A 23,666-nucleotide genomic window follows, 5' to 3' on the forward strand; every position below is an offset into this window, starting at 1 on the left:
GAGTGTTAGATGGGGTGTTGATGTGTTTTGGAGATGAATGTATGAGGTGTGTAAGAGGTGATGGGTGTGTGTCAGGGGAGTTAGTATTAGTTGCGATGACTGGAAGAGGTAATATGTGTGGTGGAGTGAAATGTGGGGATTGTATGGTTGTGTGTAATTGGTGAAGAGAGGGGAAGAGTGTTTGTAGATGATGTGTTTGAAGGCAGGGTTTGGGCATGGTTATGATGACAGGTGGTCTGTGTGGAGCAAACAGAGGATAGGGTTGTTGGTTAGTATGAGCAGAGAGTGTGTATCTGGGAGGCTGCGACTGAGAGAAATGTATGCTGTTGTTTTGTATTTTGTGGGTGATGGCAGGTTGTGTTAGTGGGAGTGGATAGAGTAGTGTTGGCTGTGAGAATGCAGGTGTTTGACTGTAGTAATTGTGGGGGATATGTGTATATATGTTGTATATAGGGTATTGTGTTGGGTGATGGGGCAATGCAATCCGTCTGTGGTCAGTTTGTGATGCATGTGTTGGATGTCTTTGTAGAATATGTGTTTGCATGTTGAGGGATGTGTAGGGGCTGAAAACATTCATGGTCAAATGTGAATTGGGCAGCATTTCTGGCCCTAGTCCCTAACAGGCCCAAACAGGCAGCTGCCCTTGTCCTCTCCGCCCTTTGTCTCGATGCCCTGAGTCCTAGCCTTTTATAGCCCTACTGGCCAATAAGAAGCTGGTCCTAACCCTAGCCAATTCAATTTCAAGCCCTGATTCAAACAACTAATGGGAGACTCAGCCCTAATCACCAATCATAGCCCTATTCCTGACCACCAATCACAGTCCCAGCCCCAAAACCAGCAACCAATCAGGATCCCAGCCCTATCCACCAATCACAGCCCTAGAACCAACAGCCAATCAGAATCTCAGACCTATCCACCAATCACAGCCCTAGAACCAACAGCCAATCAGGATCTCAGACCTATCCACCAACCACAGCCCTAGAACCAACAGCCAATCAGAATATCAGCCCTAGAGCCAACGGCCAATCAGATTCCCAGCCCTATCCACCAATCATAACTGCAGCCCTGGAGCCAGCAACCAATGAAAGACCATCTCCCAACAACCTATCACAACAACATATGCAACAACCAATAGGAACTTATATAAGGAGCAAGTTAACTGAACTCCAGTCCCTGTGGTCAGGGAGAAAGGAAACTGCTGCTCTATTCAGAATCTCCTTGGATACAGACAGGCTGAATCCACACTTCCAAGCTAGCAGAGTCTACTTTCCAGGTAAGGGAGAGATTGTTTAAGAAACAAACACTGCAATAGTGCTGGGTGCGTACTCAAAAATCTGTCTTTTTTAAAGGCAAAAATACAGGGGGGCAGTCAGTTTTTAAGCACAATTTAAATCACACAAACAGATTAAAACGGTCTCCTAAAAACACACTCTGCAAGATGTATGTAGCCTTTTTACTTAGAAGAGAAAGAACGGGGGGAAGGTGGGGGTGGGGGGGTGCCACAAACTAGCAAGGCAATTCACACAGTCACGGCAACAAAAAAAAAAAAAAATACCACTTTAAAAGAGGCCAGGCTGCCTGAAACACAGAGGGGCATATTTATACTCTGTTTGCGCCGGAATTGTGTATTTTTTTTTTACGCAAATCCGACGCAAAGCTAACTCCATATTTATACTTTGGCGTTAGACCTGTCTAGCGTCAAAGATCTTGGAGTTTGCGTCATTTTTTAGCGTGGACACCTACCTTGCGTTAATGATATGCAAGGTAGGCGTTCCCGTCTAAAAAATGACTCCAAGGCATGTGCGCCTTATTTAAACTCCTGTGCAAAAATGGCGCACGGGAGTGGGCGGGTCAAAAAAAATGACGTCCAGCCGATTTTGCGTCATTTTTTAACGCCTGGTCAGGGCAGGCGTTAAGGGACCTGTGGGCTCGGAAGGAGCCCAGAGGTGCCCTCCCATGCCCCCAGGGACACCCCCTGCCACCCTTGCCCACCCCAGGAGGACACCCAAGGATGGAGGGACCCATCCAGGGAACTTAAGGTAAGTATTTATTTTTTTTTTTTTTGTGGCATAGGGGGGCCTGATTTGTGCCCCCCTACATGCCACTATGTCCAGTGACCATGCCCAGGGGACATAAGTCCCCTGGGCATGGCCATTGGGCAAGGGGGCATGACTCCTGTCTGTGCTAAGACAGGAGTCATTTCAATGGGGGTTGGGAGTAAAAAAAATGGCGCAAACGGGTTGAGACCAAAATTTTGCCTCAGCCCTGACTTGCCCCATTTTTTGACGCCCAAACTCCATTTTCCCCTACGCCGGCGCTGCCTGGTGTGGGTCATTTTTTTTGACGCACACCAGTCAGCTGCGCCGGCTAACGTCATTCCATAAATAAGGCGCCCGCATGGCGCTTTGGAATGGCGTTAGCCGGCGTTAAAAATTTTTACGCACAACTGCGTTGGCACAGTTGTGCGTCAAAAAGTATAAATATGGCCCAGAGAGTCCACAGTAAAACAGACACAGGTAGCTGAAACAAACACTTTTGAACAAATAATACTATTTACCCAGAAAAATCTCAGGGCTCCTTACCTAGGTCTTTTTGCAATCCTTGAACACTGGGCTGTATCAGGACACAGGGGAGATTCACAGAGGCTCACAAAATGGAGATGGCTGTCTTGGGCTTCCCTCCACAAACTTAAGGGGCCAGAGCAGGTGGGGGGGGCGGGTGCTCAGGTGCAGCAGGGACTCAGGGAGCCAATCAGCTAAGTCCAGTCCCTGTGGTCAGGGGAAAAGGCAACTGCTGCTCTATTCAGAATCTCCTTGGATACCATCATTAGGGGACTCCTCATTCCTGTTCATTATGATGAGCTCAATCTGCCTGGCACTTAAGTGAGGTCAATTGATGTGCATTGAAAAGTGGCCTGCATATGTACAAATATGACATCCTGAATGGTATTGAGAACATTATTTTGCATTGTAGTACTGAAATGATATCTTAAACTACAAAATCTGAGTTAGTTATCATTTCCCTGGGGCACCAAGAATCTAGGGTGAAGCCGGAACTACCACACTCTTACTTCCAAATCAAATGTCTATTTCCCGCACCAACTCTTCAGCCAGGGTTAGATGTTTGTGTATCATCAGCATTAACTGGAAAGACCAGAGGCAGCAGGTGTATGGCAAAAGCACACAAATATAGGGGGCTCTTGATTGCCCCCTACAACTAAAAATAGAGGCATTCATAAGAAAAGGCAGGTAGCACACCAGTCCAGTTTGGACTGCAAACAAAGCATCTGATTCACTGCAAGGCAAGCTCCAGAAATCAATACCAGAAAGGTCGAGCTAGAAGATCAATGTATCACTCACGTGAATATCAACATCAGGTAATGGTCCTATTCTTCAGTAACCTCAGATGGAACAGGCATGTCTTAAAAACATGCTACATCTGAGCCTTATCCTGAGCCTTTTAAAAAACGTGTAGCACACAATTAACCCTGAGATTAGAACAGGTTCAGATTACTCTCCCATGTAGTCTGCCCACAGTAATTGATATTTAAAAGAGGGGCCATAGTAGGAAATCAAACAGCTTTGCTTTCTTATTCAGGCCCTTCCAATCACCTGGATCTAAAGCTGCACATGCATAATGCAAGTAATATGTTCCAATTGAGGGAAGCATGAACCAACTATTATGGAGCAGCCCTGGAAACCAGGGCTGGTAAAGGCAGAAGAAAGACAATGGATCACTTCCTAATAGGTTTTCAAGCCTAAACCCCCTAGGCAAAAAATTGTGATTTGAATTAAGGTTGCATGTTTGTGCTGTACATAAAATATACATGCAACATATTTACACGTTACCAGGGACTGATAAAGTTACGGATTCTTAAAAAGACTTAAAATGAGAGTACAATGTGTACATCGTGATAAATATCAGTCCACTAGTTCATTTGTTGATGTTTCGAACCTATAGGGAGTGACTTATCAAGCGTCATCATCATGGCGGAAATTATGGTAGCAAACGGTATGAAGGGAAAATCACTGTACTGGAGGAAGTAGGTCAGGACATAATTGTAGAGTTGCCTCATAGTAACAGCAAGGTCTGGCCACAAGGCTGGGAAAAAGCAGGGTCAAAAGATTGGTACTCTGGCCTTCAAATGTAGAAACCCGTGAGGCAGACACTAAAAAGCAACTTTTCAGTTTCCGATGGTGCTTTTTTTCCAGCCATGGGTAACTTTTCCCTTCATACTGGTTGTTACCATAATTTATGTCCCGAAGACAACCCTGGATAAATTACTCCCTACGGGGTCAAAGCGTCGACAAATGAAATAATGGACTGATACGATTTATCACGATGTACACAAGGTGCTTTCATTTGGAGTCTTGTTGAGCATCAACAATTTTATCAGCCCCTAATAAACGTGTATATGTTGTATATATATTTTATGTACAGCACCAATGCACAACCTTTCACAAATGTCACTTTTCACCTTCACTCTGTCGTTTTTAGAGCACCTGTAATGCGATATGCGACGTTGAAAGGAATATTGCACAGTGAATACAATTAACTGTCTAATTCCATTTTACCTGAGGAATGCAGACCGGCGAACAGTGTCCTCTGTTCAACAATCTATATTGAGGTTAAGGGCCAACTGAATGTTATCAATATGCAAATGAAAATTAACGCTTCTAAATATTTCTTCAGCCATTAATATCATATAGCCATGTATTTGTGGAGAGGCCCAGAAGTAAAAGTATGCAACATCACATCATCTGCAAAACAGATGACAGATAAAAATAAGTGATTTGCTGTTTGGGGTTTGCCATGATGAATGTGCTCTAACCTGGAACTTTGCTTTCAATTCTTATCTATTTTACGATACTCACCAGTCAGCCTGGTGGTCTATGTCATGAAAAGATGCCGACAGACTTGAACAGTATAAAGCCTAGTGCTAGGTCATCAGCACCAGCGACTAGCACCTCCCTGTGGAGGACAACCAACACAGATGCTATGCTCTGTGCCTCCGTGGAGTCATATTGAAAGGTTTAAAGAGATAATTATTTTAAAAATGATGTTGAGTTACTGTATGGGTTTTCTATTTAACATCTATTTCTAGCAACCAGGGGGATGGGAGAAGTCTAAAATTCCTTTGTTAAAGCAGTGGCGTGAACATGGGAACTTAAAATAACTGAACTGAAACTTTCTGTGTATAAAGCATTCATGTCTTCTGTGAGTAATGAGGACAAGACCTTTTGAGCAGATCTGCCAAAAGTTCAATGGAATTGGGAGTGTTCATTTGCTCATTGGCAGCCACCAATTGAGCTCCAACTATCACTATGGAGTGATAGCTATATACTGTACCTGCAGGATTGAATAACTCCTCTCCTGTTGTGGTGAAACATTTCTGTTCTCTATCACAGTTGACCAATAAAATGGCGCCATGGCCATCGGGACCCCATGTCCAAGATGCCTGAAATGAGAAGAAGAAATGAATATCCTTAAATTTTAATAGAATGGCACATCTGTATGACTTTACCTCTATAGGTGTTTTCCTCTCCGTCATGGTCCTGTACCTCTAAACACTGCCCTTACCTGTAACAAAAGGCACAAGTTTGATTGTTCACTGGAAGATCAATGGTCCCAGAATTGTTGTCCTGGAAGTAGTGTCAACAGATCCCAAGTACAAATCTCAGCTCAACAGCCAATCAGAATGACCTTAAGTAGGTTCCCTTTCCCCTCCTCTCTTAACTGAGCTCTTGGTGGCAGACATTAAGGTCAATTTAGAGTGGGAGGAAAGAAAAAACACTGATTGAAAAGAGTTCTAAATCTGATGTAGATTCAGTTTCCTCTATCGCAGAGACAATGTGATGGAGGAAAATGTATTGGTGAAGCCTTCCTCCGCGAGTCTGAGGTTTTTAAGTTTCCATCCAACTCTAAATGAAAGCATACAAAGTTTCATGTGCTGGCAGGGAACATTGTAGCTATGACATATTGAAGAACTGGTGGTGACTGAATCAATGTCAAAATAGACATATGTTACTGTGGATCTGTCGTATATGCTAAGAACTGAGCGGAGGAGGGGCGTAGCGGGGGCAGAGTATGCAGGGAACTGAACATTGTAGCTACTTTTTGTTATGTTATTTCCCACCTTTTCTGGATAAGGGAGATTTAGGAAGCTGAAAACTTACAATAGAAATTGGAACCCTGAAAGGCCTCCTTGGTAAATAACTGTCAACATTGGTAGGATGGGAATGAGATAGTGAGGTTTCCATGGGAAGAGATGACATGAGCAAGACTGAGTAGCTCTTAAAAAACAGAAGGCATGGAGAAGGCACTTTTACGATCTGAGTATAAGAACAACAAGCATTTGCAATGCAATAGGTCTTGCATTTGTCAAAGTTATAGCTATTAGCATTGTAAATGACAATGGGCCTGATTACAACTTTGGAGGAAGGTGTTAATCCGTCCCAAATGAGACGGATATACCACCAGCCGTATTACGAGTCCATTATATCCTATGGAACTCGTAATACGGCTGGTGGTATATCCGTCACATTTGGGACGGATTAGCACCTCCTCCAAAGTTGTAATCAGGCCCAATGTCTTTTACCTATGTGTTTTGGTTTGCAGTGTAGTGGATATATGCCAAGTGCCACAGCAACCCTTCCCAGGCTTGTCACTGCAGGAGAGAGGACAATACAATGCCGCCATCTTGGGAGTGTTTTTGCCTCATTCCAACAGACTGACTGAGATACCCTAGAGATGTAACCCTTTCTAGTGTGTTGACTTAAACATTTATAGCACAAACAAGCCACAAAGAGCCACCCTGTGCATTTAACCCAGATAATGAGGGGGTCAAAAGAGTTAGGAGCGAAGAAAAGAGGGCAGCCACATATTTCTGTTTTTTTAACTTTTAAAGGATATATTCCTCTACATTGGCAATAACAGCATAACTTTAAAAACATTGACTGTATGCAAAGAGAGTAACAGAAGAGGCAGCTTAACTGCAAATGAACCATAGTGATTTTGTGAAGAATGGCACCTGCTTTGCAGTGCTATGAAATGGCAGAACATGTATTACCAAGCACTATATAAAAAAACAAGTTATTACCAGACTGTTAGTACGCACCAGACAAAAAACCCTAGGGGAGAGGATGTGGCGTAAGGGCCATAGCTGTCGACTTTGGAGATGAGGAACAGAGTTTATGTCTAGGTGCTGGCTCAACATCCTGTCATTCTTGTCAAATCACTTAATCTCCCCTTGCTACCAAAAATGTATGCGTTCTTGTGTAATGTAACCAGTGCTCATGTAAAGCGCAGTAATACCTTTGTATCAAGTTTGCGCCACATAAAACTCCCAAAAAGATCATTAAAGTGCTCAAATACCTTTGTGTCGAGTTTGCTCTACATACAAATGGCAATAATAAAAATATAAAAGACCCTGCAGACATCGCAAAGAAACAGCAAGATGCCCGAAACCAAGGAAGAGGAAGAAGCAACATACCGCCAGGAGGGCAAAGCGTCGAGGCAAAAGAAAAAATAGTGGACCACACTAACGTACATGGCCAATCGTGCACTAATACATGTAACAGGGTCAGTCTCCAAGGCAGTAACAAAACAGCCTCAAGGCGGAACAAACTAAAGCTTTTACCAACGTCATCAAGGGATTTTTGAAAAGCAGGCCCAGGAATTAATGTAAGTGATTGGCGTGGTTAAAGCCCACAGAATAGATTACAACAGGTCGAGAAGAGCAGCACTTACGCGCTGCTATGCTCAATCTAAAAATGTAACAACAGCTGTTAAAGATCCCCCTCAGGATGGGTGGCAGGTAGGATGGCTCTGTTCTACTGCATTTACAACTCGTTTCTTGAGTGTCTTTCAAGCGCAATAAAAAACGTTTGAGTGCTTTCATTATTCAAGTACATGAAACAAATATTCCTTATACCATTAGAACCACCATTATAATAATGTAATGTTACCTAACATTCTTCAAGAACACCAGAACTAGAGTTCAATAGACGAAGAAAAGTTAAAATCATTTCAGTTTTAGAAAAGAGGCATTTTATAATTTATTTCTTCGTGGTTACAGAAACGTTTTGGTAATTTTGGTATACAGTTAAATGCAGTCCAACACAAAAGATGTACTGTAATGATAAATAAATCTGATAATGAAACTCCTGAAAATTACAAAAGGTTATTGGTTTTACTCGTCTGTGTCTTACTGTCGCCAGACACAGACGAGTCAAAGGCACGCAAAAAATACAGCAATTACAATTGTTAAATTCTGTTTGGCAAGCAAATCTACATATGCAAAGTTTAGCAAGTATTTGAGATTATTGTGGATAAAGTCTCAACTTCAATTTAAATTGTACTCCTAACTGGACTAGGGAACCAGGGCGATTGCAGGAAAACAAACCACAGAAATAAACCCTTTCACATAAGTCTTAAACACGAGGAAATAGGTCAGCAAATCAATCACACAAAACAAAAGTTGAGTTTCTTCCGTGTGCTAGTGGCAGTTTGATATCGGGTAGTCGGTCGGCATTCCTCACTGGAGCTGTGCGACCCAAGCGATTATGGAAATGTTTCCATTCCCTCTCCACCCTCCGCCATACAGAGGTGAGAACTTGAACATTTGGTCCTGCTGAGGTTTGGTCCAACCATGAGGCTGTTAGAGTACTAGCAAGCTACTGCTTTGTGATTGACTCAATACAAACTTATCTTTTTAAATCAGATAAAACTGCCTTGGCCCTTACCAACATGAGCACAAACACTTAAGGCCCCGGAGTGTCATAAACATCTCCATCAAGCAATACAGGATCTCTACAGTGTCTTAAGCTTACATCTGGTTGGTGCACCTAAAGGAATGTGTATTTGGTAGACAGAACCTTATGGATGCACCTCCAAATTTTGCAGGATTCCTTTAGCATCTGAAGACGAATTGGACAATATCGAAAGGAAAATGTCCTAATTAATGTTGATTCGCATTAGAAAAAAAAAATATATGAAGCACTGAGTTTGACAATTCAGTGCCCTCTGGGCACTGAGGGTTGTGTAGGGTGCGTGGGCTTAGTGTATTCCCTTGTTTCTGCCTGTCTGCTGTAGTTTCATTATTTGTATTTTATTCTCCCGAGTTTTTTGTCTGTGCACTTATTCTGTGTATGTGTATGCCAGTTTTGTTATGCATATGTGGTACCAATTTTCCCTTGCTTGGAGACAGATCCATATGTTAGTGCTTGCATTTGTTTACTTTTGTATTTCATCCACTCACTGTGTTAATTTCACCGTGTAACAGAGTCACTGTTAGCCTGAACTGCGTTATTACTGTTGAGGCAGGAATGATAAAACAGAAGTACACCATTTTCCTGATTTGCCCTCGGTGCGAGTTATTGAGGGCCCTGACATTTTTGGCCCAGCACACATGGCAATCCACTTTGTGTGCAGAGGCATTTTGATTTTGGGACACCCTGTTCAGAAAACATTGTAACTCTTTTTTTTAATTGAAGTCCTCTTGATGCCAAACAATAATGAATTATACATTACAATTTCACATGGTAAATAGACTGAAGAGAAATACTGCGTCTCCAATGTACTCTCAGGAGTATGGATGAATCACTTCTTTGCTTTCCTCATCATATGCTAAAACCTGGAAAGGCTTGCTTGGGGAAATCAGACTGGCTTCCTCCCTAGGTCTTTTTAACACTTAAAAACAAGGTGCGGGGCGTGGCTTTGGCGTCAAGATGGCGGTCGCACTCTGAGAGTGCTCTGGACCCCTCCGTCATCCGCCCATAGCTAACGCGGTTTTGCCGAGCGAGGGATGCCGCTTCGACTCTCCCTGTGATCCTGGATCCCGAGGAGCCGGTGGAGGTGAGCGGTTGCGAAAGGCAGGCTCCGATCTACCGCCGCGGCCCGACCGGCTCCGAGGGGAAAGAAAAATAAAATGGCGGCTGGGACGGAGTCTCAGCGGCTGATTCGGCTCAGACGCTGTTGCCCTTCCTGACGCCGCCGCGCCGGACTGAGGGCGCTTTGCGGGCCCTGGAGGGCGCTGGGGTCGTGCTCCGCGTGTGGAGCCCCGTGGACGGAAGAGACAGTGCCGTCCCGGCCCGAGAAAAAGGCCCTGCGTTACCGGGGCCACCCCTGGGTGCCCACGCGGAGACACCGGAGTAAAAGACCCGCGGGCCCCGCCGGACCGGAAGTACACCGGGAGCCCTGGAGGGCATTGGGACCGCGCTCCACGCGCGGAACCCCGCAGACTGAGGCGACGGTGTCGCCCCGGCTCGGGGGAGGGGCCCTGCACCGAAGGGGCGGCCCCTGGGTGCCCACACAGAGACAATCGGCGAAGAAGCTCCGCGGTGCCCCGCCGGACGGGGGGCGCACCGGGAGCCCTGGAGAGCGCTGGGGCTGCGCCCCGGGCGCGAAGTCCCACGGATTGGAGGAGGCAACGCCGCCCCGGCCCAAGAAGAGGGGCCCTGCGCCAGCGGGACCACCTCTGGGCGCCCATCTGAATCGTCGGTGGAGAAGACCCACGGAACCCCGCTGAAGGGAGGCAAGACTTTGTTGGCATGAAGAGGAACAGAGTGACAGTGGTAAGGAGGATGCCCACCCGCGGCTCCCATTCCCTCCCCCCACCCCGGTGCCTTGATTGACTTAAGGTGAGGGCCGAGGGCGTGTGGTGTGCGGGGGATCGGAGGTGACCCCATCAATTTTCAAGCAGCTATTGACAAACGGGCCGGCGGGCCAAATTCACCCTCCCCAACGGGGCCGCTGACCTGAATGGCCCGCAGACCACCAACGCGACTAAAAATAGGCCGTGAACCGACCTTGGGACACTGCGACATCCAGGGGGGACTGGATCCTGGGTCGAGGTGCCTCCCCCCTTCTCCCTCATCCTTCCCTACGCAAAAGGTGTCGCGGGAAAACTGCCGAGGGGAGACCAACGAGCCAGACCCCCGGGTGGAATCGGCGGGGAGGGTCTCCACGCGGAGCCTACGGAATCACAAACGCACCTAGAAGAGACTTTGAGCCCGCCTTCCTGGCCTTCATGCATACAATACTGAGAACATCCGTGCCTGCCCGTGGTGGCGGGTCCCCGCCGGTGTGAGCCCCCCCGCGGATTCCCAATCATAACAAGTGAACCAAGGCCCAAGATTTAAATCAAAACACTGCAAGATTTAACCTATCCGACTCCCCCCCCGCGCCACGATGGGGAGAGACAAGGCGAACAAACAACCTCCACCCTCTCAGCAAAAGATCGACCAGTTCACGACGCCGACAGGACAGCGGGGAGAGGGGGACACGGCTAGTGGGGGCCCGGCGCCGGACGGAGTGAGCGCCATCCTCCAGGCAATCCAAACTTCGCAATCCGCTGTAGAGACCAAAATCGGGGAAGTACGGGAGGATGTGGGCCTTGTTAGGCAGGACCTCAGAAACGCAGTGAACCGGATCACTGAGGTCGAGGCCAGAGTCTCCCAGACTGAAAGCGACCTATCCGACCTTAAAGCCAAGTTAGCCCAGCTGATGACTCGATCCGGAGAGTTGCACCGCCGTGCAGAGGACGCGGAGAACCGGTCAAGACGCAACAACCTGCGCTTCATTGGTTTTCCAGAGGGCATAGAGGACGGCGGAGCCTCCGAATTCCTAGAGAATTGGATTAAAACCTGGATGCCGGATCAGTCCCTCTCGACCTGGTTTGTGGTTGAGCGAGCCCACAGGGCACTTGCCCCTCGCCCCCCTCCGGGCGGCCCAAAACGCCCGATGATTGCTCGCTTCCTCAACTTTAAAGACAGAGATAACATCCTCAAGGAGGCTAGACGTCTGGAAGATCTTCACTGGGAAAACCATAAAATCCTAATCTTCCCGGACTACACCCGTGAGGTCCAGACCCGCTGTCGCTCATATGAGCAGGTTAAACAAAAACTTAGAGCAATGCAGCTCTCCTACATGCTCCTCTTCCCCGCAAGACTCAAAGTCCTCTTGGCCGGGAAGGCTCATTTTTTTGAAACACCTGAAGAGGCATGGGACTGGCTGACAGAGGAGGGCGTCGGAGCCCGGAGGGGCCCCCCGGGTCCTGCTGAAAAGATCTCCCGGATGGGACCCCCCCCTCCCGGAGGGGCCCCGGAGGAGCCAGAGACGCACCAGGTCCCGGAGGGGGGGGAAAAAAGAAAAAGACCCAGACACTCTTGTGGACAATGAGGCGGCCCGGAACTTAGACTCACAGGCCGAGGGAGGTGCGGACCCTCCCGAGCCTCGGCCCAGGCGATGGACGACGGCCGCTTGAGCCAGTCCCCGGCACTTGATTAATACTGACAATGAAACATACTTGACCCCTGCTGAGGGACCTCCGGGGGCGGACCCGGGTTGTTCAACTTTTAAGGTGCGGGCCCCTTGGAGGCCACCGTTGGTCACATTGTGCCCCTCTAATGCACGGCGCCTGACCTCGGCACATGGCCGCTAATTGCAGTTGATCCGGTTAAATGGAGGGGTCCACCACTCCACCCCAACGATAGTCATACTGGCTATCTGGTTCTGGTTGGGTATTTGGGTGACAGATGCTTCCGGGGTGGGAGTATGGGGAGGGGGGCAGTTAGGGGGGGGGGGGTTTGAAACCAGTTTAGAGCGTAGCGAGTCGCTTAACCTAGTTTGTTATTTCAATATCTCACTGTTAAGTTCAAAACAGCCGTCCCTAGATCCACAACCAGACACCCAACTTGGTACAATACTTATGCAACCCACGCTTGGCATACACTGACTCAGGTCCTCTCCTGGAACGTAAACGGCCTGCTAGACAAGATCAAAAGGTCAGCAGTATTTAGCACTCTTTGCAGATATTCTCCCTCAGTGTTTTTTTTGCAAGAAACTCACCTCCTCGGGACTAGGTGCCCCATGCTTATGCGAGGAGGTTACAATAGAATATACCACGCGGGCTTCTCTAGAGGCTCCAGGGGAGTGGCCATCCTACTCCACCGCTCCCTACCCATGGTGATTACAGGCACGCAATCCGATCCACAGGGCAGATTCGTAGTGGCCACAGGGACGCTCCACGGGTCGCCAATAAACCTTGTTTGTGTGTACGCCCCTCCGGCGGGACTGGACGCCTTCCTACTCTCGCTCCGACGCGTGACGGCGGAGCTCCCCCAGGGGGCCACCCTGTTGGGAGGAGACTTCAATGCCGTTCTCGACTCCAACCTGGACATGTCTGGCGGGGCCACTGCCAGTAGATCCAATAGGGCTTCGGCCCTTAACAGCTGGACCGAGAGCCTAGGCCTATGTGACGTATGGAGAACCTGGCACCCCAGGGAGCGGCAATACACGCATACATCAGCTGCCCACCAAACGCAATCCAGAATAGATTTTATATTCATGCCTGCCACAGACCTCCCGAGCGTTACGGGGGCAGAGATACTCCCTCGTGGAGTCTCAGATCATACTCCAGTACGTGTTCGTTTGGGCGGAACCGACCCCTCTAGGTGCCCGGTGTGGCGCCTGAATGCCTGGTATTTGCAGGACGAAGACTATACCCACAAGGTCATGACTCACCTTACCCAATACTTCAACCTGAATACGGGATCAGTCCAGTCTCCAGGAACACTATGGGCAGCATGTAAGGCCACCCTTAGAGGGCAAGCTAAATACCTCCTCCGTTCCCGCGAACGGGACCGAAATTCTCAGGTCTCCAGGCTGGAGGCCAAGGCCTTAAGACTGGAGTGCCAACAAGCGACCTCGCCGTCTGCCTCTACCACGAGGCAGCTGACCTTAGTCAGAGGCGAAATCAAACATATAATGCTAGAATCGGCTAAACATATCTGGAGAGCTTCCACGGCCCGAATATATGGCTGGGGAGACAAAAATGGGAAGCTCTTGCATTGGTTGGCCACCCGTCCTCTGGCCAACAGAGTTATCCCAGAGATTTTAGATGCCTCGGGCACCCTCACCAAAACACCTATTGATATTGCGCAGAGTTTCGCCTCGTATTATGCCCGCCTATATGCAAGGCACCCCCGCCCGACCATTGAGAGAGAGGCTCCCCTTCTAAACGACATTACCCTTCCTAAGGTCTCCTCGGAGACAAGAGACAGACTAGATGAAACTATTAGCCTTGAAGAAATCACCAACGCGATCTCCAGCCTGGAGTCGGGTAAGACCCCCGGTCCTGACGGTTTCCCAGCAGAGCTATACAGGAAATGCAGTGACATTCTGGGTCCACACCTTCTTAACATGTACGAGGAGGCTGAGAGATTGGGCCGCTTCCCCGTTGGGATCGATCAAGCCACGATTGTAGTGATCCCCAAAACCCAACCCCCATCACGACATTGTTCGGCGTACCGGCCCATCTCACTCTTAAACACTGAGGTCAAGGTGCTCTCTTCGATCCTTGCCTCTAGATTGAAAAAAGTAATGCCCACTCTGGTGCATCCTGACCAATGTGGCTTTATGCCCACCCGCAGCACCAGACACTGCATTAGGCGGCTACATCTGGCCCTGGCCCACCACAAGACCCTGTCGCACAAACCCTTGGCACTACTCCTACTCGATTTTGAGAAAGCCTTTGATACGGTGGACTGGTCTTACCTCGAACAGGTTCTGCAAAGAAACGGGCTCGGCCCCAAATTTCGAAACCTAGTGAGACTCCTATATTCCAGGCCGACAGCCCGAGTCCAGGTGAACGGAGTGGTTTCCGATCCATTCCCCATTGGCCGTGGAACCCGACAGGGATGTCCACTATCTCCCCTGCTCTTCGCATTGATAATAGAACCCTTAGCGATAATACTCCGAGGAGACCCATTGATCGAGGGCTGGTCCTGGCCCACCTGCTTAGAGGATCGCGTGGCGTTATACGCAGATGATGTCCTCCTATATATTTCCAACCCGGCCAAAAGCGGCCCCCGCGTGCTGGAAATCCTAGGCCTCTTTGCGGAGGCCTCGGGATTGATCCTAAATCCCACCAAGTCCCTATTGGTCCCCCTGCATCGCTCCAGGGACTGTGTGGACTGGCAGCGAAACATTCCAGTACGAAGAAACAGTTTTAAATACTTGGGAATACACATCTCACTCCTCCCCGAATTGACATGGGAACTCAATATCACGCCGTTAACTAGGAAAATCAAGATTGATCTTCTGCGCTGGAAGACCCTCCCCCTTAATCTGCTCGGCAAAATAGCGCTTTACAAGATGATGATCCTCCCTAGGCTCCTCTACTTATTGCAAAATTTTCCGTTCCCCATACCCATAAAATGGTTCAGGGAAATGGACTCACTGGCGCGCCAATTTATATGGAGCGGAGCTCGCTCACGACTGGCGCTCAAAAATTGCCAAAGAGATGTATACGAGGGGGGCTTAGGCATGTCCAATATCCACTTTTACTACCTTGCGACGCAGTTGCTTGTGATTAACGACTGGGTGGGGGGTCAGACCCGGCATACCGGTTGGAACTTCAGTCCATGGGCTATCCTCGGATCTTTGGCACCCTCTACGGAGGTCCAATCTCTCAAGACGTCCCGGACGTAACTAAGGTGATTTTACAGGGATGGCGCACTGCTCAGAGGTTGACGGGGTGGCAGGGGCGTCTCACCCAACAAACCCCGTTATGGCATGGGAGACACTTGGCGCAGGTGGCGGGCTTGGAGGGTTTTCGAAACTGGGACAACATAGGTATCTCTACTCTGGGGGACGTCTGGAGAGGGTCGTATATGCGATCCTTTGAGGATCTCCCAAAAAAATTCTCCCTGAATAAGACACAGTTCCACAGATATCTCCAGCTCCGACACGCCCTACTAGCACATGTCCGAATGGGAGAAGCCATACCCGAGCACAGTCCTATGGAGGCTAAGGTGCTGATGGGGGGCCTGGGTAGGGGAGGTGTTTCCCAGATATACCGTGCCCTGGTCGCCGGCACCCCGGGTTCTCTGGAGGGGCTCCGCCGAAGGTGGGAGGGATGGACGGGCCCCATGGAGGAGATGGACTGGGACGAAGCATTGATGGCCCCACGCGCCCTAGCGATGGCTACACGCCTTCGATTGATACAAACATATTACCTTCACACAGCCTATCTCACACCCATCAAACTACACAGAGCGGGCTTACGCCCCACAGTGGAATGCCCTCGCTGCAGAAACCCTACAGCCGACTTTTTCCACATGGTATGGACCTGCCCAGTCATGGTGACATACTGGGAGGCTGTTTTGCAGGAAATCTCCGAGGTCCTACAGGAAGACCTAGAGAGGAGACCTCTGCCCCTTCTTCTGGGGATCATGGGCGACACTGGGTTGAGGAGACCGGACCAAGCTTTCCTTGGGGTGGCGTGCCTGGTAGCCAAGAGGGATATAGTGGCGGGCTGGAAGGCTATAAGTGCCCCAACACTGACTAAATGGAGAAGAGGGGTAGACTGGTGTGCGCAGAATGAAAAACGTATATACGAGGCCAGAGGCTGTCCAAACAAATATAATAAGATATGGGGGAAGTGGGAAGCTGCTGCAGGTCCTTAGATTAAACAAAGTATAGCCACCAATCATATTGTACTGTCTGGGAGTATGGGCTCGGCTGTTGTTAGATGCACGTTGGCATCTTGTTCCATGTATGTACCATTGTATTTACCCTTTTCTTTTCTCTTTGCAAAATAAAAAAAAAGTATTTATCAAAAAAACAAACAAGGTGCACCCATTCTTCTGAAGGTAATTTTCCTCTTTTGATCTGCATCTTCCTGTTCTGTTTTCCTTGCATTTTCCCTTCTTTGCTTTTCTCAGATATTGCTCACCAGAAACGTCCCGTATGGGAATGCAGGTTCCCTATTATCAGCACTTTAAGACCTTTAGATTTTAGACAATGAATGCATTTATCTACAAAAGAAGTGGCAAGCTGGACCTGGTTTTAGGTGCCACTGCACCTAAAAAACAGCAACATAATCTGTTTATAAAGGGAGCACCAGCCTTAATAATACATCAGATAAAAGGAATGTTTGTACAAAGAAAGATGTGCACATAGTAATTTTTTTATGTTTATTTATTGATTTTTCAATGTTATTCAAGACATTACAGCAGATCGTTTCACCGAGTGAATTCCTATCATCACAAACAATATCTATTCACATAGAATTGGACATTGTCTAGTCGGAGGTCTTCTAAAGAGCGTCTCTTGACTTATGTTTGATGATTAAAAATTTTTTTACAGGCTTAACTATCATGTAAAAAAACATAACATTACATTAGTGGGACTATATATGTTGCAATGGGAGGAAATCTTTGCTATTACTAGTGCAGGAAGAAGCGCATCCAGCAGCGAGGGTTCTTGTGAGAAATGTGCAGCATATTCGTTCTTGGTGCATAAAGGGAGTGTAGCAATACATGTTTCGTTATGCAACTTTTTTTCTCAGGGAGGATGTAAATCATTCTTGGCCTCCACGGTGAGTACCAGAGAGTCCCAGCATTCCCCACCTTACAGGTAATTCTGCGAGCTTGAAACCAATGAATATGATGCACTTATGCTTTGGCCCAAATTAACAGTTCTTTTAACCATGGGGATATAGCCAGAGGGGCTGGGGATTTCCATGACATTGCTATCCTACGTTTAAATAGTGCAAAAGTTAAATCAATAAATCTGTGACGGTATTTATCACCTTTCTTACGGGGGTGAAGACTTAAGAAACAAGAGGTAGGTGTTACGGGAGGGGATGTGTGGTCAGGTCTGATACTATTGCAGTAATTGTGTGCCAGGTTGTTTGTAAAGCTGGACAATCCCACACCATGTGATAAAATCCTGCCAAGGGTAAGGTACAGCGTGGATGCGATGGGGGTCCAGATAAGCATGATGTATTTAGTTAAATTGTGCGATTCTAAACCTAGAATTTTGGAATATCCCCTTTACAGTCAGTAAAGCCCCATTCCATTCCACGTCAGTGGTTGTGGCAGCGATAAGTGTCAATTCTCAATCACAGTCTGTAGAAGGTTGGTTTCAGGCGTATTTGGTGCGGTATATAAAGTGGTAATGGCATGGTGTGTGCTCTTGGTCAGCAAAATAGTGTGTAGCGCTTGGGACGTGGGCTGCTCTGTGTTCTCCGTTCCCCAGAGGCCTGCATGACTTGCAATATAACATAGTAAGTGAGAAATTGCCCAGGGACAATACCCTATCCAGTGATAATGTCTTGAAATGACGTGTGCTTTCCGAGAATAAATTTCCTAGTCGGGTAATCCCTTTTTCAGTCCATTGATCATGGTCAGTAGCTCGTGTTTTCTTTGTTATACCAGGTATATCCCAAATAGAGATCTCTGATGAATATGGGATGTGTCGGCTTTTAAGATGTATAAACGGCGCCAGCATGTGTGTGCTACCTTCATTAACTGTTTCATTGGTCTATGAGGGTTGCTAGAGTCTGGTAACCAAGTGCACACCACAACATTCCCCAGTCAGGCTTGTATAGTGAGCGATTCCGGGCATGTTGACGAGAATAACCAGGTCATCAGCTATTGCAGTTGAGCTGCTGCATAATATAGCTCAATATTTAGGGCACCCAGCCCACACGCTGTCATTGGCCTCTGGAGCTTGGATAGGGCTACCCTACGGCATTCATCTCCCCAGATCTAGTCAAGGAGCAAGCCATCAAGCATCTTTAAAAAAAGACACGTGGCACCACTACAGGTAATGCTGAAAATAAATACAGCAATCTAGGTAGGATTAGCATCTTGGATATTGCCACACAGACCGATCGGTGACAGTGGCAAAGAGTGCCAGAAAATGAGAGAATTACGGAGATTTGCAACCACTTTGTGGAGATTACCATCAAGAAGATCACATGTTGTTTGATAAACATTGACTCCTGAGTACTTGAAGGAGTCATAATTCCACTATAAGTGTGAGTCAGCCATGATATCTCTGTTGGCGGGAGGGTGTGGGGCCAGCGGGAACACACATGAATTGGGCCTATTAACAGAGAGACCCCAGGCCTCCCCGAAGGCCTCCAGGAGCTGTTCAAGCTCCTGAAGTGTGGTTCGTACATTCTAGAGATAAATTAGACCATCTTCTGCATAGAGAGACACAACGTGGTACCTCCCCGAGTCAGGTATACCCCAGATCTCAGTACAGTCATGCAGGTATCATGCAAGGGGTTCCACAGCTAAGGCAAAGAGAAGTTGTGAGAGTGAGCAACCCTGTTGCATCCCCTCTGTATAACAAAACAATTAGAAATCACCTGACCTGTCTTCACCCTGGCTTGCGGTTCCATTTACAATGTTTTGATCCATCTCACAAGTCGCGGTCCGAATCCCATGGCTTCAAGACTCGCAAAAAGGAAATCCCATCCCAGGATATCAAAGGCTTTTTTCTATGTCTAAGGAGACTGCCACCCAGTGCAGGTCCTCAGGTGGGGTATTATGAATGATATGTAATACGCACTGTATGTTAAGAAACGTACTTTGGCCCGGAATCAAGAATGATTGGTCATGATGGACTAATGTCTGCATTACACGAAGTAATCAGTTTGCCAGGATCTTCCCCAATATCTTTCAGTCCAAATTTAGTAAAGATAGGGGTTGGTACGACCTGACAGCAGTGGAGTAAGTAGCATAGTATTCGATCGGTAGGCCATCTGCGCCCGGTGTTTTGTTATAAGCAATTTGTGACATGGCTTCCTTGATCTCATCTAGCACACAAACATTAGCCGGGTATACATAGGTACATACATATGGAATTCAAAACGTAAGAGACCAATATGTAGCACATTTGAACGCAAACATGGATTCATAGTTGTGCTACTTTCTTTATGAGACGTTGAGAGCAGCATAAGCAGATTAACAAAAATGTACCAATGAAAACATTCTTCTGCACAAGGATCCTAATAAGTGGTGCTACCCTGTCGAAACATATTCAAACAACTTTAACCCGGCTTTTTCATTGTGTCACCAAAACAATTATAAGTGTTGTTAATTTCCAGGGCTGCGTTCGCTTGACCTTTTACCTGGTAGCTCCTTAGAAAGTGGGGTCCTAGAGAAGTGCCCATTTTGTCCACGCCTTAAATGTTTCTGCTTGTGTGCTAAGACCTAGGCCTTGTAAAAGACAATGAGACCTAAGGCCTGGTTCGGAGGTTTGGAAGGGCGTACCACATGCACTCTTTAGTTGGCATGTGATTACAGTTCATGCCCAGGGACATGTATAATAACAGGTGGTGGCGGCATACTATTTTTCACATTGCTAGTACTAAACAGATCTTCTTATGTTTAGGTGTGAGCGATGGACAGGCCCCACTCAAGTTCTGCATGAATGGAATGCTCACAATTCATTAATTGTGACAAAGTTCTACGATGTGGTTTTGATGAGAGAATGATTGCAGAGACCAGTGGGATGAATTTTGGAGACACCTTATAAAGGCCTTGCACAAGATAGAGGTTGTGTCACAGCCTTCTAAGACAGCCACACGGCATTGATAGCATTCTTGAGAAGGAAGGTGTACTCTTAGACACTGAAGTTTGGGAAGGTGGAGATAGTGCTGCTTTGGAAATGCAGCAGTCACCTTGTTATCAAGGGCCTGCAAATCATCTCTTCCTGAGCATTGCCATTTGGCTGATGGTGGGTGGAGACAGGTGGCAGGGGCTTTCTTTTGGGGTACAGAGAGAATACTCTAGGCAGAGCCCAGTGCCAACCTCTTTCACAATTCATTGTGAATATGCTTTGTGGCTGTCCAGTTGAGACAGAGTCACCCCTACCTGCTGTGAGAGTCACTACTTGTGTCTGCGGTGCAGAAGGATAAGGAATTTTGAAAGGGAACCTTCTCAAAATAGTTCCAGGACACCAACAGTGAGATTTACAACTCCTGTCTGGAAAATGAAAATAAAAGTGAAGCCCAAACAATCCCATGTGTTTCAAGTTTCAAAATCTTCAGTGTACACCAAGGACTGCTGGAAACCAAGAAAGGTGTCTTTGACAGCCAATCCTAAAGAGGTGAGGTGAAGTCATGTTCGGAGGGCTGTGGGTCTGACTGTTGCTGCTGATAGAGGGGAAGGAGCACCTGACCATGCCGGAAGGCACTTGCCTGAGCAGCAGAATCCTTGTCACTGATCCTTTAGTGATTGGACAGTCCAGAAGAGCAGACTGAATCAAAGGAGTATGACCGGTGCTGACCATAGTCTGGGAGACATTTTCCGAGCTCCTGTAAACTCATGAATTGAGGAAGCGTAAACAGAGCCGTCCTGAGTTTAGCACTGGGCCTCCTGACCTCCCTATAGGTCTCCCAGACAAGTATTGCATGTCTATATACCATACAGCCTGAGAGGGCAACCACCAGTGAAACAACAATGTTGCTACCCACCAGCAGGAAAATATCATCTTGTGCTGACTCTGCCCAAAGTGGACACCGTGGTTAGTCAAAGAACCCAAAACCGCAAGTGTTAGGAGGTTCATTGCTGAATAGATGGACCATCTAGGCCTGGCCTGCTGCCCACCTGTGATACTGCATCCTTGATGGATGGTGGACAATAGACACGGCATGGTAAATCTGTTCTGCTGCTGCAGATTAAACATAACCAAGGGAACTGAACATTGACTGTGTACTTTTGCCAATAAATATGTGGATAATTGATTCAGCTTTTCAAAAGTAACACTACGAGAACTCTCTATTAGCCAGGGTTATTGAGCCACGATGGTTGCTAGCACATGCCTTAATGAAGCTTCACCTGTGCCTTAATCTCACCTGGTTATATTCTGCTGAAACTCTTATTCCGTAGAATCTGTTTTAGGATTTAGGCCGAATGTGTCTTCTTTTGTGTGGTATTTTATTTTGGCATGTAATTAAAGTATTTTTCATTTTTTTCAAAAGAATATCAATGGGCTGCAGATAACTTTATTGTCTCTGTTGCATAACTACTCAGTTTTGAGTCTGTTCCGCATACTAGCTCCTTGAGAAGTCTTTGAATGATAGCCTTCAGTTCCCTGAGAATCGAGCGCGGAAAGAATGTATCTGGCACATATGTTGCTGTGCTAAAACTGGTCTACTCATGGATATCAATGCTAAAAGTGTTCAATCACCTCAGTGGAGGCCCAGTAACAACTGATTGCCCCACATCACAAGAATTGGTTCTGACAGTCCCTCAGTCTCCAGAAAGGCCATTGAGCTCTCCCTTTATCTCGGTCCCTTGGTCTCAGTATCCATGTTTTCCAAAGTGCTTGTTTCTCCATGCACGATTCCACATCAGCCGGTTTTTATAGCTGTGTCACACTGGACTAGCATACCAGTAGGTGTTTTCATGACGAGGTATTGGTTACTCCCTGTGCCACTGCAGGTGTATCCAAATTCAAATGGCTAACTGCAAGACCAAGTGTCCACAAGACATTTCTCAGAAGTTTAATTCTGTCCTTGGGTCTATGCCACTTTGTTCATCACATGGTTATTTTCGCAGGTCCCATTATCATAGTCAGTATTTTTCATGTGCCGCAATTAGTGTTTCAATTTACTTTCACTGACTTCTGTCCATCAATGCGGTTTCTAGGTATCACTATTCTGTGGTCAAAGTTCACATTTCTTTGTCCCAGTTTGTGTCTGTACTCTTTTGTGACGATGTCGGCATTATGTCACATGCTTCAAAACTGAATGCGGTCTTGTCTTTTCCACATCAACCACGCAGGAAAACAAACCACATTTCAAAGAATTTAGCTCTGAATGTGTTTGATCCGTTTTTTTTCTGCAGTCAGCACTAAAGGTTTATGATTTTTCGAAAATGTTAAAATTACATTAGAACAGAGTTGGCGGGTCAACAATTTACATGAGCTATTCCTCAACACACTGAGAAAATGTTATCACTGGTGCCAGTTTGCTGTACTCGATATCTGAGACATGTGCCAAAACTAAAATCGAAAGAATCAGCGTCTAAAGCCAACCCGCCAACATTATGGAACAGAAGGTCCAAATGTTCTTCTTTTGGCATTGAGTATTTATTAATGTTCTTACATAGAGTATCTATGTGATCTGCTCTGAGACACAAAGAACCTGGGTATACCTTGAACAACCACTACGAAAAGATCTTTTCTGCAATCATTTTTATACGACCTGATTTTGCACATGGTCGAAACAAGTTGCAATTTTCTTCTCCGTTGATTTCCGGAGTTGTTGTCCCTGTTGGCTGTGTTCCTAAAACAATACCTTGTTCAATTTTCTTTTTTAAAACCTTTAAATTTCTGCTTCTCCAAAAAAATCTTATAATCCCAAGGACTATATTTCCAATTCGGCGTTTCGGTGAATTTACAACCATCTGGTCCAATCTTAATTCCTTATGCCACCTTCATCAAGGCAATCTATCAAAATAGATAATGCGCAGTATATTGGGACTGATCGTATCCTATATACGGAGCAAGCCTATACAGAACTCCCATGTTTAAGGGACTTGGAAACGTAAAACTGCGTAGGGTGATAAATCCTTAACATTATAGTGGGTAATCGTGTCAGCTCTACATAGCAATTTCTGCTTCTCCAAAATAAATCTTCTAATCCCAAGGACTATATTTCGAATACGGAAAGATGAAAACAAAATCTATGATGCAAGGGAGTCTTTGTGGACTTACAGCTGGCATCATGATTCCCAAAGATACCACCTATGGTCGACACCAAAAAGATTTATTTTTTACCAGTTTTTCCAGCAACTATTAGATGGTGGAATTATGTACACTATGTGAATTTAGTATATGTCCATACTGACTATAGCACA

At 46.7% G+C, this 23,666-nt stretch overlaps 1 protein-coding gene across 1 annotated transcript in view; it reads right to left on the reverse strand.

The window, feature by feature from the left end:
- The window catches only part of LOC138300897 (protein-arginine deiminase type-3-like), a 385,604-nt gene that overhangs the window by 190,158 nt on the left and 171,780 nt on the right, over positions 1–23,666 (reverse strand). The window contains exon 5 of the mRNA XM_069240756.1: positions 5,350–5,458. Coding sequence (XP_069096857.1) covers positions 5,350–5,458 — 109 coding nt within the window. The remainder of the gene's footprint in view (positions 1–5,349; positions 5,459–23,666) is intronic.

The sequence above is a fragment of the Pleurodeles waltl genome, chromosome 6, assembly GCF_031143425.1.
Source record: "Pleurodeles waltl isolate 20211129_DDA chromosome 6, aPleWal1.hap1.20221129, whole genome shotgun sequence".
NCBI lineage: Eukaryota > Metazoa > Chordata > Amphibia > Caudata > Salamandridae > Pleurodeles > Pleurodeles waltl.